This window comes from Salmo trutta, chromosome 27 (assembly GCF_901001165.1).
Source record: "Salmo trutta chromosome 27, fSalTru1.1, whole genome shotgun sequence".
Taxonomy (NCBI): domain Eukaryota; kingdom Metazoa; phylum Chordata; class Actinopteri; order Salmoniformes; family Salmonidae; genus Salmo; species Salmo trutta.
The window spans coordinates 4,873,424-4,890,322 of record NC_042983.1 but is presented as its reverse complement, the minus strand read 5'-3'; the positions used below and the strand labels follow the sequence as shown (position 1 = coordinate 4,890,322).

Genomic DNA, 16,899 nt, shown 5'->3' with positions numbered 1-16,899 from the left:
ATATTAACCTCTTTTTCACATTAAACTAGTCTCTCGTGAGATAGGACAGATAATGTGGAACAATTCTCCCTGTGCCCTCGTTTTGTAACAGGTTATTAGGACAAATCTCGTGGGGGTACACTCAATGTTCCCTCAAAAAGGTCTGCTGAGCGCAAACTTGAACATTGTGAAAATTCTGTGCAACTCCTGGCGCTCGTTTACTGAGAACACTGCGGCTGTACCCGCTTTAACTTACAGTTTTAACAGTGGTCAAGTAGACTGCTGTGGCTATTTGATCATAATTTAATCCTACCCGAGTGGCCTACCATCAAAATCAATGGAGAAAATGGATCCATAACATTTTAACATGGAAATAGCTGTTCTATCATTCAGCCTACAGTAGCAGCCAATGTGTTGTGTTCAATGTATGCCTACATTCGATTAGCCCAGTGGTTCCCAAACTTTTTATAGTCCCGAACCCCTTCAAACATTCAACCTCCATCTGTTTTGTGAAAATACCTGCGTAATTGCGCACCAAACTCACTCAGGTGCTTCGCTATATCACATTTGACATTGTCCGTAAGTGTGAGTTCATTTGCACACAAAAAAATTGTACAATGATGGAAAGACCTGTGTATTGTCCTTGTTAATGCAGACAGAAGAGCTTCAACTTCTTAATCATAGCCTCAATTTTGTCCCGCACATTGAATATAGTTGCGGAGAGTCTCTGTAATCCTGGATTCAGATCATTCAGGCGAGAAACTCGTCATCATGCAAGTGGTCAGACAAGTGAAAATTAAAGAAAACTTTAAGTTTGTCTCTCAATTCAAAAAAACTTGTCAATACTTTGCCCCTTGATAACCAGTGCACTTCTGTATGTTGTAAGAGCGTTACATGGTCGCTGCCCATATCATTGCATAGTGCAGAAAATACACAAGAGTTTAGGGGCCTTGCTTTAACAAAGTTAACAATTTTCATTATAGTGTCCAAAACGTCTTTCAAGCTGTCAGGGATTCCCTTGGCAGCAAGAGCCTCTCTATGGATGCTGCAGTGTACCCAAGTGGCATCGGGAGCAACTGCTTGCACGCGCGTTACCACTCCACTATGTCTCCCTGTCATGGCTTTTGCGCCATCAGTACAGATACCAACACATCTTAACCACCAAAGTCCATTTGATGTCTCAAAGCTGTCCAGTACTTTAAAAATATCCTCTCCTGTTATCCAGTGGTTTGCAGAAGAGGATGTCTTCCTTAATTGACCCCCCATAAACGTAACGGACATATACCAGGAGCTGTGCCAGGCCCGCCATGTCTGTTGACTCATCCAGCTGTAACGCATATATTGCACTGGCTTGTATGCGAAGCAGTAATTGTTTCAAAACATCTCCTGCCATGTCACTGATGCGTCGTGAAACAGTGTTGTTTGATGAAGTCATTGTCTGTATAGTTTTTGGGCCTATTTCCCCAGCATTGTCTCAGCCATATCCGTGGCAGCAGGAAGAATTAAGTTCTCCAGAATAGTATGGGGCTTGCCTGGCTAGCCACTCGGTACGCCACAATATAAGACTATTCAAGCACCTTATTATTAATAGTATCTGTTGCTTTTATACATGTCTTACTACTTGGAAGTCTTAATTCTCGCTCAAAAAACTCCTGTGGCTTATTTTTCTAATTGGCATGTTTTGTTTCTAAATGTCTGCGCAAGAGTGAAAGTTTCATCGTGTTGTGAGATAGTACTTTTGCGCATATAACACTGTGGCTACGGAAAGGCACTACTCCCAATATAAGTGAACCCCAAATCAATGTAGTTCTCATCATATTTGCGCCTATTCGATGGTCCAACGTCCCTGTCTGTTTGGTACTTTCCCAAGTAAGGGGGCAGTAGCTCATCGGCTGCATCAGATTCACTGTCAGTGTCCATGCTAGCTGGGCTAACAACAAATGTAGAATTACTGATGCTAGCATTGGATGTGCTCGTGGAAGCAGAACAATGTGTCGTCGACAGGTGCAGGTGTAGTACTGCTGGTAGTAGCAGTACAACCAGTACAGCTGGTGTGGGCCTTACTTTTTTAAACATTTTTAGATTTTTTTTAATGTGAATCACATTTTTATTTGGCGTACCCCAGTTTAGGAATATTTGGATTAGACTATTGAAAGAAAAAAAACATGCAGGGCTTGACATTAACCCGTTTATCCACTTGTCCTTCAGACAAGGAGGTGACTGAAAATGTTTTGTTGATGCAGGAAACCACTTTACAGTGCCTTGCAAAAGTATTCATCCCCCTTGGAGTTTATCCTATTTTGTTGCATTACAACTCGTTACAACTTGTTGCATTACAACAATTTAAATAGATTTTATTTGGCTTTCATGTAATGGACATACACAAAATAGTCCAAATTGGTGAAGTGAAAAAAATTACTTGTTTAATTTTTTTTTTATTAATAAAAGGAAAAGTGGTCCGTTCATATGTATTCACCCACTTTGCTATGAAGCCCCTAAATAAGATCTGGTGCAACCAATTACCTTCAGAAGTCACATATTTATTTAAATAGATTGCACACAGGTGGACTTTAAGTGTCACATGATCTCAGTATATATATACACACACACACACACACACACCTGTTCTGAAAAGCCCCAGAGTCTGCAACACCACTAAGCAAGGGGCACCACCAAGCAAGCGGCACTATGAAGACCAAGGAGCTCTCCAAATAGGTCAGGGACAAAGTTGTGGAGAAGTACAGATCAGAGTTGGGTTATAAAAAAATACCCGCAACTTTGAACATCCCACGGAGCACCATTAAATCCATTATAAAAAAAATGGTAAGAATGTGGCACCACAACAAACCTGCCAAGAGAGGGCTGCCCACCAAAACTGACAGACCAGGCAAGGAGGGCATCAATCAGAGAGGCTACAAAGAGACCAAAGATAACCCTGAAGGAGCTGCAAAAGCTCCACAGCAGAGATCGGAGTATCTGTCCATAGGACTACTTTAAGCAATACGCTCCACAAAGCTGGGCTTTACGGAAGTGGTCAGAAAAAAGCCATTGCTTAAAGAAAAAAAAAAAGAAAAAATGTTTGGTGTTCGCCAACAGGCATGTGGGAGACTCACCAAGCATATGGAAGAAGGTACTCTGGTCAGATGAGACTAAAATGTAGCTTTTTGGCCATCAAGGAAAATGCTATGTCTAGCGCAAACCCAACACCTCTCCTCCCCCCGAGAACATCATCCCCACAGTGAAGCATGGTGGTGGCAGCATCATGCTGTGGGGATGTTTTTCCCCATCGGCAGGGACTGGGAAACTGGTCAGAATTGAAGGAATGATGGATGGCGCTAAATACAGGGAAATTCTTGAGGAAAACCTGTTTCAGGTCTTCCAGAGATTTGAGACTGGGACGGAGGTTCACCTTCCAGCAGGACAATGAACCTAAGCAGACTGCTAATGCAACACTTGAGTGGTTTAAGGGGAAACATTTAAATGTATTGGAATGGCCTAGTCAAAGCCAGATCTCAATCCAATTGAGAATATGTGGTATGACTTAAAGATTGCTGTACACCAGTAGAACCCATCCAACTTGAATGAGCTGGAGCAGTTTTGCCTTGAAGAATGGGCAAAAATCCCAGTCGCTAGATGTGCCAAGCTTATAGAGACATACCCAAAGAGACTTGCAGCTGTAATTGCTGCAAAAGGTGGCAATCACTCTCCCATTGCTGACTACAAATGATCTATAACTGGGTTAATAACTCATTAACTAGCAAAGGATATGAACAAAAGTGCACGTGGCTACATGTAGCTCTCGCTTTGATTTCAAAACAAGCGCATTTACTCATGACTGCTGTCGTGACGTGACTTTCATTAATGTGATGACTTATTTATCTAATAATTACCTACCATGTTGAATTGTTACCAGACTAAATTAATCATGCAACAATTAACTCATTAGGAATTTGGGGAACCACGGAGGAAGGTGTTTAACGAGTTTCCATCTCCCGAATTAAACTGAAGAATATATACATAAGTTATATAAATCGATAAGTCACTTAATCATTACCTCATATTAGTCTCATTCTGAACGTTGCAGACTTCTTGAACCTGCACAAACCCGAGTCTTACTGATCATTCTGTACCACACAATTGATTTGATTATTTATTTACTAACAAACTAAATGATAACAGGACACACACTTACTGATTTGAAACCTAAGATGAAAACAGGTCCCTAGAGGACTAACACAATATGACACTTGTTACAAAAGATGGAGAGTTAAAGAGAGACAACACTTAGATACAGTCGGGAATTACACTCACAGTAATCCTAATACCTTGCCCCAAACTGCTGCCTGTTTGGGTAAGAAGTAATGCATGTATTTACGTGTTCAAGGTCTTTGTCGTGTATCGCTGTTGGACCCAGGCCTTCGTGAAAAGGGTTCTGCTTCATGAAAAGGGTTCGATTGGGCCTTCTCCTTAGTTCGTAAGTGTAAGTCTCTGTATGTCCACAAGAGGTCACAATGTCCTTCTCCTTAGTTGTCTGTGTTTACTTTCACTCGTTCTGGAAGAGTGGTCTTCTGAGGACAGCTAATCAGCCTGGTCAACGATCCCCAGAGTTGTGATGAGAGCAGTGTAGTCGACGATGATTTGAAGAGAATAACCGGATGGTCCTATTCACTTTCTTAGATACAGTACTTAGAACAGCTACTCAACCGTAACATTGATTGTTAGAGGCTACTTTGTCTTCTTCAGCTCGTGACCAATGAAGACCTAGCTGCAGTTTGTGGTCCTTGTAGTCTGTTATGTTAATTCTTAACTCAGTCTTTTATACACTTGGGTAAAAAGAGGCATTTCCGTCATACTGACGGGCAAAACATCGGGCAAAACATCAAAAACTATGATCTTGATAGAAAACTAAAATTACATTCCTATATTAAAAATATTATCTTCATCCTTGATATTTCCTACACAGCATAAAGGATGCAAACCTGATATACACAGTGGGAAAGCTCTTCAAGTTACAATATATTTTTGTTATATCACTTTTATATAATTTTTAATGACATGACAAAATATAAATGAATATCCCATATTCCATCTCTCATCATTCCCCACATTCGGATGTTGAAATATACTGTACCAGTGTTTACTGTTAGACGTTAGAGTTTTTGTGCTGCAAAACCTTCCGTAACAAAAAGATTCCATTCAACAATACTAGAGACCAAAAGTAGTTGTCTGCTGCCTACAATTTACGATCGACTTGAGGTATCATAAAAACCCCACACCAAAGGCTCTGTAGACGCTGATCAATTGTAGCCTGATCTTTGGATCCTCACAGGAGAGTCATGACACCGCTCATGCTGTAAACATAGTCCAGTTCAAAGTGAATGGCACAGATCCATATATGGCAATGGTATATTTGCAAATAGGCCTACTGCAGCTCTGATTGGTTACAACACACCGATCTGTGTAGAGCACGGGCCTGATTCATATCTGTCAATGTAATAGAATCTTACACCGATGCGTTCTGCTTAAAACAAAATATCTTGCATAGTTAGTTTTGCATACTAAGGGTGATTCTCAATATGCATAATACAGTGCTCCACTCTCATGCTATGAGGGCATTCTCCAACGATGTTCTCTTGAGTACGCTTGTGAGAACGAGAATGTGGAGAATGCATAAAACATTACATTTGAGCACTCGCACTCCCCCTACTGTATTACCTCATGCTTCACCTCCACATTCACTGAACATTCTTCCAGTCAGGACAATAGCAACAAGACAAAACAAGATATTCACAAAGCAAATATAATAACTAATATCAGCTAGATATTTGAATCGTAATAATATAACTAGCCAGCTAGTTAAACAGGCAAACATGACCTTAAACTAATGTTATGCAAGGTAGATGTCAAATTTTTGGGGGTACCTACCAATTCTTCGTGGCTAGCTAGCTAGATAGCCCTATTGACTTATTATGGACTTGTGATCTACGGTATGTAGGCAGGTAAACATGCCAAAATTAACACAGCATGTATTTATTAACATATCAAACATTTCATTCCGATGGCGGAGTGTATTTTCTCTCGCTTCAGCTCAAATAATGAAATAATTGATTTCAAGCAATTTTACCACATTTACACATTCGAGAAGCGCCCACCATGCTCCATTTCACATACTCCGACCCTTCCATGCTCCAATTTGAGTGCTCGGAGCATGGTAGTATGCTTTTTGAGAAACACCCCAAGTCTTGCATAGTTCGTTTTGTTTCGGTATGTTGCATTGAAAGTGGCTAATATTGCTTTGATTCAATCACAATTCCCACAGTAAAGGGAAACGTTGATAGTGTTAACTAACGGGGAAAACTCTAGAAAGTTGAGTGAAGTTCAAACTAGTGCTTCTCTGCGCAGGCAGATATTTCTTCTGCACGGCAGTCCTGAGGGAGCAGCTTAGCGGGAATATTGGGTACACCTACATCCAGCATCTTTTGAATTTCGGAAGGAGAGGGGATATATTTGGCTCAAAGGCTTGGTCAAGGCTTGCAACGAGAGGTGCTTTGTGGCTTTGGCTACTGTTTCTACACTAGCAGTGAAACAGCAATGCATTGGCATTAGTAGGGATAAGTGAACGTACCAAAATGGGGGGCGTGAGCGTGTCTCCTCTTCACTATGCATCTGCCATGTGAGTTCTCTACCAGCGGGTTGAGGCAGGGGCCGCAGTGTGAGCTGCCCGGCTGGCAGAAATGACGCCCTGCTCGGGCACAGTCTAAGCTCCGCGGGCATACTGAAGAAGACCCTGTGGAGATAGTAAGACACAGAGTAACATTAGTATTCACATCCATTTGGATTTTAACACCAGTGCACCTGCGCTAACAGTGAAAAGACAAGCCTCTCTCTTCCTGACTGTTGGTGCTAACATCAGCAGACATTACTTAAACATGTTCCTGTAGAAATGCAAATCAAATGTATTGTCAATCAAAACACCAGTCTCTATGACAATACACATTGAGGCTTCCACACAAATTGGACACACACTAGAGAGCTAAGCATATAAATAGAATAAACTAACATTATGCACAGAAGCATCTCATGAGTCTTACAGCCTAGCTTTTATCAGGGTGCCTAAGGTGACAACGGAAGAGTGAGTGAGAAAGAGAGAAAATAGACAAAGGAAAAAAATGGAATCATAATTACTGGTGCCTGACAATACGTCATCTAATACAATACGCCTCCAGGCCAGCCCTACCACTCACTGAGCTACAGCTAATCAGAATAGATACTGCGTCCCAAATGGCGCCTTATTCCCTGTGTAATGCACTACTGTTGACCAGAGCCCTGGTCACAATAAGTGCACTACATAGGGAATAGGGTGCCATTTGAATCACATCTCTAGTTTTGGCTGCGGATATACCTTGTCCGACATCTACTTCACTACCTCTCAGGAAAACCAGCCAAATTCCTCACTGTACCAAATCTCACCACTATGGTCGAGTCAGAGAAACCAAACTCCTCTGAAGTCTGAGGGCAGTCTTTAGTTTGTTGAGTTCGTTATCGAAGGGTCAGAAATTATTCTGCAGGTTTAGGCTACCATGGAGGAGGTTGAAATCCTTCACTCTGATGTGAACAGAATATTAAACTACAGTATTTCTTGACCGGTGTTTGATGTTGTTTTGGGGCCATGGTCATGTGGCCTCTGTCGCCACCTGACCGGTGTGCAGTGGGGTGGAGGTGGACAGGCTCTCTGGGCTGGGGGACTATATGGGCCAGCAGGTTGGGTGCTAAGATAAAGGAAAAGACTGTGCTGTTAGCTAAAGGCCCTTTTCTCATGGAATAGTAACCCTCACTGTGACCAGAACAGTGAGTGAGTCAGTCAGTCTGCCCAAGGCTGCTGACTCCTGTTGGGTTGTATGTTTGGTGTCATGTTGAGTTAGCCTGCCTAGTAGTAAAAACACCTGGTTAAACACCTGACTAAATAATGCTCTCCACAGAGAGTTAGACCAAATGACATGGCCCTGGTCAAAAGTAGTGCACTACATAGGCCAGGGAATAGCCAATTGGGACGAAGCCTTTGTGTGTGTGTATGAGAGGTCTTGGCTGGGCTCGACTTAGCAAGGCTGCTAGAGGATTCATACAACCAGCCGTAGGTTTGTTCTTCTCTGCCTGCCAATGCGCTGTAAGCGTTCAATAGGCTGAGGGAAGCAAATAATTAAAAGTAAACTTATCAATATTAACCCCTTACTGATTCTCCCCCCCAAAAAGAACACAGCCAACCAATGAAAAGTCTAGGCTGCTGTGGTTGCCATAATGACTGCCATGGCAACAGAGAGCGTGACATCAGGTGTGAGTCACACTGTGAATGCAGAATCCGAGGATGGAAAGAAGGGGTGGGGGAAGGTGGGATTAAGACAAACTAAGATTAAGACAAACGATAGCGGGAAGGGAACATTTATTTTAAGTGGGTTAGTAAACTTTAAAGGACATAGTGTTTATTTTAAGTAGTAGGCAACGCTCCAGTCTGCTTCTGATAAGCGTTATCAATGAGATGTTCATGAGTTTTGACCCTGAAAAGCAAAAACAAACCCTTGAATCTCATCTGAAAGTAATACTAAAGTAGCTAAAAAAAAATAATTAACTCAATATCTGGCCCAAATGGCTTGTTTTTGCACTTGACAAAATCGGGCTTCTCAATTGGTTCTGACAGAGAGCAGATCTCCTGTAATCTTCATTCTGCACCAGCAGGCTATAATCACCTCCCCATCTCACTTTCCTCAGAGAGCACGGTCTCTCAACAATATGCTGGTCTAGACCCTGGCTATGGCCATGAAACATTAGAAGAAACAACAAGAGAGAGAATGGAATATGTTTCCTCAGCAGCGTGACCATTTATTTTTTATATAACTACTTGAGATTACCCTGTAAACCATGTAATTAAAAATGACAAAAACATTGAAAGGAGAAATAGGTTGTAAGGAGTATAAACAAACAACAAGACCTAGGTCTTTACAAAGCATCCATGTCAACTAGCGTTGGTCTTCCATAGGCAGCATCCAGCTGCTTGCTGCCTAAGCAGGCACAACTGACTACAGGCCATTCATCGTTCTCCACACCTGTCCGTGGGTCTATAAATCCACAACTGACCCATATAACCAAATCCTCTCTGGGTACACTTGAGGTTGCCTCGTTCATCTGGCAGCACACATTGCGTCCCAAATGGCATCATATTCCTATCTAATGCTCCACTTTTGACCTAGTATTAAGGGAATAGGGTGCCATTTGGGAGGCGCTGTAGTCCATCTAGCAGCATACTGTATGCAAAACAGAAGACGTAAATGCAGTACTGCAATCTCTCCAACTCTACCAAACTGAGGTGAGTCAAGTGGACTGTCTCCTGCATTTTGATGTGAAGGGGTTTTATGCCTATGCCAGAGTCAATTCCATTTAAAACTACTGAAGACCTGGAAAAGAAAAACAATGGTAATAATATTTTGGGAACTCCGATGAATTCATAAACAGAATTCAAATTTAACCCTTGTGTGGTGGTCATGTTTTTGTTATTCACCCAATGTTTGCGGGTCTCATAACCCAATACTGTTGCTGGTCTTTTAAAACAATACAGTCGTAACAATTTACGTAAAAACGTAAAATGTTGACATATCAATTACAAGCAATTTAGACAGCATACATGGTTAACATTTGTCATTTTCCTCTGCTAGATCACATATATCAACAAAAAGTGCTATCCCTTTTTTTATATAATCAAGACATCGGTGGAATAAAATCATGTTTATCTTGAACAAATATAAAATGCAAAAGTTATCACTATTGATGTTCATTGCTTTGAATTGAACAAATTGGAAGGACAAATTTGACACTGTGTTTTATGGGAATTATAAATGAGCCCCATTGAACACAAATTAAGGCCAGTCTACACACCACATGGACAGAGTTTTACTGTGTGTGTTTGTGTGTTGCAAATGTATTTCTTGATGCATGTGTTCTCTGTGTCTTCCTGTCCTTTGGTCCACACACACACGTCGCAGCGCTTCTTCTTGTTGCTACCGGCTGCAATCTAGAATGATGAAAACACTTAGTTGAGGAATTTTACTAACAACATCACTCACATATATAGTTACAGCAGGCCAAGGTAGGAGAGTCAGACACACACACATACAACAACATCACTCACATATATAGTTACAGCAGGCCAAGGTAGGAGAGTCAGACACTCACCATCACTCATACTTACATCCAGTATTGGAGTTGTTGGTTCTGTGGGTCGGGCTTATGGGGCACCAGCATCCTCCTCCTGAATCCTCCTCACGATGGCCTCAGAAGCTGGGGTCCTTGGGATATGTGGCCTCCTCTGGATTTGAGGTCTTACCCAGCTCCTCGAGAAAGAGCCGTCCCCTCTGGAGCTCTGTTCCAATCTGGGTTCAACGCCATCCAGATGACAAACGTGTCGTACACCGAGATATCCAAGATGTTGAAGAATAGCACAAGTGGCCAGCGTAGGGTTCTTCTTTTGCAGCTGTAGCCAGTCACCAGCTTGTCTAAATTGTCCACCCCTCCTTTTATGGTATTGTAATTTTACGTACTGTTCCTACCATCGTCAGCTTCCTCGAGGAGCTCCTGTCCCAGCTTGTGCAAAGTAAAAACGTGTTGCATGTGATGTTGTGGCCAAGGAGTCCCTGTGTCACATCCAGGACAACCCACATCCATTGGTTCTTCTCAGGGGCTCCTCCATCTAAACTGCCACGTATACACTTGTAAGTTCCACGCATATGATGAAGCAGCATAACAGGAAGCTCAGATCTTGATTCCATATTTTGCGGGTTTAGACAGTATGTACTGCCTGAAGGGGCAATGGCCCCTAAATGGCATAAGCTGCTCAGCAACAGTAACGTTGGGCCCAGGGTTGTAAAACAGGGGAAGGCGGTCCCACCCACTTGTCCCACACTGACCTGATTGCAGCTAGCTTGTCTCTCTGCCGCCGATGTTCTTCACAGAAAATGAGCAAAGGCCAATGAGTCTCAAGTTGAAAAAAGTATTTACTGTATCATTATTCTTTCAGTAAACATTTAAAATGGGCCCCACAGACACGAACACCACACAAGGGTTAATTGACTCAAATTGAAAATGGTATGACTATGGGGATTATCAAAGCACTACGGCACGGTCTAGGCATGTGCGATAGCTCCTCCACAACCTGCCACCTATTAGGGCTGGTGATCCTCAGGGCTAGGCAGGCTGTGTGAGGTCAGCTAGCTAGCTGTAAGCTGCTGTCAGAGGCCAGACAGTCTCCATCAAGAGCCTTCTATTTACAAATAGAAGACTCTGCCTCTATCAAGCTGTCTGTCTGTCTATCCGTTTGAGGGATGTCAACAGGAAGAGTCCAGACTGATTAGCATTCTCTTTTAGGCTAATGGTTTACTATTAAGACGTAAGTATGTCCCAAATGGCACCCTATTTCCCATATAGTGCACTCTTTTTGACCAGTGCCCTATGGTAGTAGTGCACTATATAGGGAATACTAGGATTCCATTTGGGACACAGCCTTACACTCTTCCAGAGGGTGTCATAGACAAGACGCAGTTCTATATTGGGCCCTTGGTTCACTTATGCTCCATCTGTTTAGAGCCATTTTCTGTTTACCATCAAACAGCACATTCCAGTGATGCGTGCGCATCCCAATATCAAAAAGCGCTGTAGCAGGATAGCTAACACTGATGTCGGGACCTTGACAAATTTAACAGTGAGTGAGTGATGACCATATTAACACGCAAGACTGATGGCTATAGCTATGTTCAACAAGTATATTCATCTTCTGGCTTTATCTCTATAATGAACAAAAATATAAAACGCAACAATTTAAAAGATTTTAGTGAGTTACAGTTTATGTAAAGAAATCCGTCAACTGAAATAAATGTATTAGGCCTTAACCTATGGATTTCACATGACTAGGCAGGGGTGCAGCCATGGGTTGGTCTGGGAGGGTATAGCCAGGCCCAGCCAATCAGAATGAGTTTTTCCCCACAAAAGGGCTTTGCTACAGACAGAAACACTCCTCAGCACCCCTCAGCATCCCACAGGTGAAGAAGCCGGATATGGAGGTCCTGGGCTGGCTTGGTTACACGTGGTCTGCGGTTGTGAGTCCGGTTGGACGTACTGTCAAATTCTCTAAAACAACTTTTATCAGCTACCTTTTTCACCTGTGTAATGCTGTCCTCCTGCTTACTCTGAGGTTCAGACTGAATGCAGTGGTAAATGTGCTGCTCACAATTAACAGCAGCAACATGGACCTGTTAAATTGACAAGAAAGGTGTTGATATAGCTGCGTTTAGGCATGGCTTCCTTGTTTTGAGTATGTTAAGTGTGTTTCTCATTCTGCTGGAGTGGACCCAGTATTTTATATAAAACCTACCTTCCTTGTCCAGTTTTTCCATTTCTAACTCACCCACCAAAATATACTGTTTTTACATGCCATTTGTGCTGGTCTAATTCCTAAAATGGAAAAGCATAAGAATCTGTGCGCTCTCGGATAGTAATAATACTTCATATGGTGCTTTGGGATGTCCCAGGTTTGTGGCATTGATTAATAAATAATTTAATGTTTACTTAAAAATTCAGATGTTTATATGTTATGTATAAAAGGGATACACTCACCAGAGAGTTTATTAGAGACACCCATCTAGTACTGGTTCAGACCCCACTTTTCCTCCAGAACAGCCTGATTTATTCGGGGAATTCTACAAAGGTGTCGGAAACATTTCACAGGGATGTTGGTCCATGCTGACACGATGGCATCACGCAGTTGCTGCAGATTGGAAGGCGGTACATTCATGCTGCTTACAGCCCGTTCCATCTTATCCCAAATATGCTCTATTGAGTTGAGGTCTGGAGACTGCGCAGGCCACTCAAGAAAACTGATCTCGCGGTCATGTTCCAGGCGATGTTGTTCCCCTCCTCAATTGTCCAGTGTTGGTGATTGCGTGCCCACTGAAGCCAATTTCTCTAGTTTTTAACTGATAGGAGTGGAACCCGGTGTGGCCGTGACAAGGATCAACGAGTTGTGCGTTCCCGAGATGTCGTTCTGCACACCACTGTTGTACTACTCCGTTATTTTTTTGTTTGTGGCCCGCCTGTTAGCTTGCACAATTTTTGCCATTCTCTTCCACCCTATACTCAACAAGCTGTTTTTTTCCACAGGACTGCCCCTGACTGGATGTTTTTTGTTTGTCACACCATTCTCGGTAAACCCTAGACACTGTCGTGCATGAAAAGCCCAGGAGTTTAGCCGTTTGAGACACTTGATCAGGCACTTGGCACCAATGATCATACCACGCTCAAAGTTGCTTAGTCACACTTTCCTATTCTATCATTCAATCGAACAGCAACTGAATGCTTCGATGCCTGTCTGTCTGCTTTACCAACCTGCCCTCCAAACACACCTCTGTTGTCTTCAACCAGGATCTCAGCGATCACTGTCTCATCGCTTGCATCCGTAATGGGTCTGCGGTCAAACGAACACCCCTCATCACTGTCAAACGCTCCCTAAAACACTTCAGTGAGCAGGCCTTTCTAATCAACCTGGCCCGGGTATCCTGGAAGAATATTGACCTCATCTGTCAGTAGAAGATGCCTGGTAATTCTTTAAAACTGCTTTCCTCACAATCTTAAATAAGCATGCCCCATTTCAAAAATGTAGAACCAGGAACAGATATAGCCCGTGGTTCACTCCAGACCTGACTGACCTTGACCAGCACAAAAACATCCTGTGGCGTACTGCATTAGCATCGAATAGTCCCCACGATATGCAACTTTTCAGGGAAGTTAGGAACCAATATACACAGGCAGTTAGGAAAGCAAGCTTTTTCAAACAGAAATTTGCATCCTGCAGCACAAACTCCAAAAAGTTCTGGGACACTAAAGTCCATGAAGAATAAGAGCACCTCCTCCCAGCTGCCCACTGCACTGAGGCTAGGAAACACTGTCGCCACCGATAAATCCACGATAATTGAGAATTTCAAAAAGCATTTTCTACGGCTGGCCATGCTTTCTACCTGGCCACCCCTACCCCGGTCAACAGCCCTGCACCCCCCACAACAACTTGCCCAAGCCTCCCCCATTTCTCCTTCACCCAAATCCAGATAGCTGATGTTCTGAAAGAGCTGCAAAATCTGGACCCCTACAAATCAGCAGGGCTAGACAATCTGGACTCTCTCTTTTCTAAAATTATCAGCCGAAATTGTTGCAACCCCTATTACTAGCCTGTTCAAACTCTCTTTAGTATCGTCTGAGATCCCCAAAGATTGGAAAGCTGCCGCGGTCATCTCCCTCTTCAAAGAGGGAGACACTCTAGACCCAAACTGCTACAGACCTATATCTATCCTACCCAGCCTTTCTAAGGTCTTCGAAAGCCAAGTCAACAAACAGATCACCGACCATTTTGAATCCCACCTTACCTTCTCCGCTATGCAATCTGGTTTCCGAGCTGGTCATGGGTGCACCTCAAGCCACACTCAAGGTCCTAAACGATATCATAACCACCATCAATAAGAGACAATACTGTGCAGCAGTATTCATAGAGCTGCCCGAGGCTTTGGACTCCGTCAATAACCACATTCTTATCGGCAGACTCATCAGCCTTTGTTTCTCAAATGACTGCCTCGCCTGGTTCACCAACTACTTCTCAGACAGATTTCAGTGTGTCAAATCGGAGGACTTGTTGTCCGGGCCTCTGGCAGTCTCTATGGTGGTGCCACAGGGTTCAATTTTCGGGCCGACTCTCTTCTCTGTATACATCAATGATGTCGCTCTTGCTGCTGGTGATTCTCTGATCCACCTCTACGCAGAGGACACCATTCTGTATACTTCTGGCCTTTCTTTGGACACTGTGTTAATTAACCTCCAGACGACCTTCAATGCCATACAACTCTCCTTCCGTGACCTCCAACTGCTCTTAAATGCAAGTAAAACTAAATGCAAGCTCTTCAACCGATCGCTACCAGCACCTGCCCGCCCATCCAGCATCACTACTCTGGACGGTTCTGACCTAGAATATGTGGACATCTACAAATACATAGGTGTCTGGTTAGACTGTAAACTCTCCTTCCAGACTCATAATAAGCATCTCCAATCCAAAATTAAATCTAGAATCGGCTTCCTATTTCAAAACAAAGCATCCTTCGCTTATGCTGCCAAACATACCCTCGTAAAACTGACAATCCTACCGATCCTTTACTTCGGCGATGTCATTTACAAAAGCCTCCAACACTCTACTCAGCAAATTGTATGAAGTCTATCACAGTGCCATCCGTTTTGTCACCAAAGCACCATATACTACCCATCACTGCGACCTGTATGCTCTTGTTGGCTGGCCTTCATATCCGTCGCTTCATATCTGTCGCCAAACCCACTGGCTCCAGGTTATCTATAAGTCGTTACTAGGTAAAGCCCCACCTTATCTCAGCTCACTGTTCACCATAGCAGCACCCACACGCAGCACGTGCCCCAGCAGGTATATTTTACTGGTCACCCCCAAAGCCAATTCCTCCTTTGGCCGCCTTTCCTTCCAGTTCTCTGCTGCCAATGACTGTAACGAACTGCAAAAAATATCACTGAAGCTGGAGACTCATATCTCCCTCACTAGCTTTAAGCACCAGCTGTCAGAGCAGTTCACAGATCACTGCACCTGTACATAGCCAATCTGTAAATAGCCCATCCAACTACCTCATCCCCATACTGTATTTATTTATTTAGCTCCTTTGCACCCCAGTACCGCTACTTGCACACTCATCTTCTGCACATCTATCACCTCAGTGTTTAAATTTACCATCCTGGAATAATTTCGCCACTATGGCCTATTTATTGCCTCACCCCCCTTATCCTACCTCATTTGCACACACTGTATATAGACTTTCTCTATTGTATTATTGACTGTATGTTTGTTTATTCCATGTGTAACTCTGTTGTTGTTTGTGTCGCACTGCTTTGTTTTATTTTGTCCAGGTCGCTGTTGTAAATGAGAACTTGTCCTCAACTAGCCTACCTGGTTAAATAAAGGTGAAATAAAAAATATATATAAATAAATTATATAACAAGCCATGACTCACTGTAGGTGCGGCCCATTTTCAAAAATGGATGGCGTACCTAAAACTGGCCGGTGAGAATGTATTGCTTACTATTTTGATTTCTTTAAAAACAATTGTTGGAGTTCAGGTGTTTGACCTGATTGATGGGTGACTAGGTGCAGTTTTCGCAAATAAATATGCTTATTCATTTATGATTGTGGATAGATAATGCAATGTGTTAAACTGGCTTAAAATCTGCAACAGGACATGTCAACAAGTTACTTCGGAATTGCTTTAATACAGCCGTCCATTTTATTACCATGAATTGAAAGAGATTTCCCCTTGTTCATATAGTTGTCAGAAATGATAAGGGATTAAATCAAGACCTCCACCGGCTGAAGGAGAAGAGGATCTGGTAAAATAAGGGTATGTTGCTAATATCATCTAGGTAGGTGGCTCGCTACTTATATTGCTGGTTAGCAAAAACTAGCCTACTCTTCATGGCACATTATAAATATATGACTGCTACTAGGATAGTCTTCTGTACAAGACCAAAAGGATGAATAAAAACAAATATTAGTTAAATAAAGTATGGAAGAGTAAATTAAAAATGTTCAATATATCTTTTGTTTTGGATTAAGGTAACTAGCTAGCTACATGACAGCTAAAGTGTCAGCTAGAGATGATGTGCAGGAGCCTGCAGGGATTTGTAGTCTTGCATGATGTCTTCTTTGATGCTAATTAGCATTTTTGAGTCAGAGTAAATGGAGCCGAATATATTGATAAAAGCCACATTGTCCGAGAGAGATTTACATGGATATCAAAACGTCACTCCAGGGAAAGCCTACACGAAACACAG

General features: G+C 42.6%; 1 protein-coding gene across 2 annotated transcripts in view; it reads right to left on the bottom strand.

Moving 5' to 3' along the window:
• Positions 1-16,899, bottom strand: part of LOC115164168 (neural proliferation differentiation and control protein 1) — a 47,091-nt gene that overhangs the window by 12,645 nt on the left and 17,547 nt on the right. For both annotated transcript variants that reach the window (XM_029716396.1, XM_029716397.1), the window contains one exon: positions 6,605-6,766. In XM_029716396.1, the coding sequence (XP_029572256.1) occupies positions 6,605-6,766 (162 nt within the window). The remainder of the gene's footprint in view (positions 1-6,604; positions 6,767-16,899) is intronic.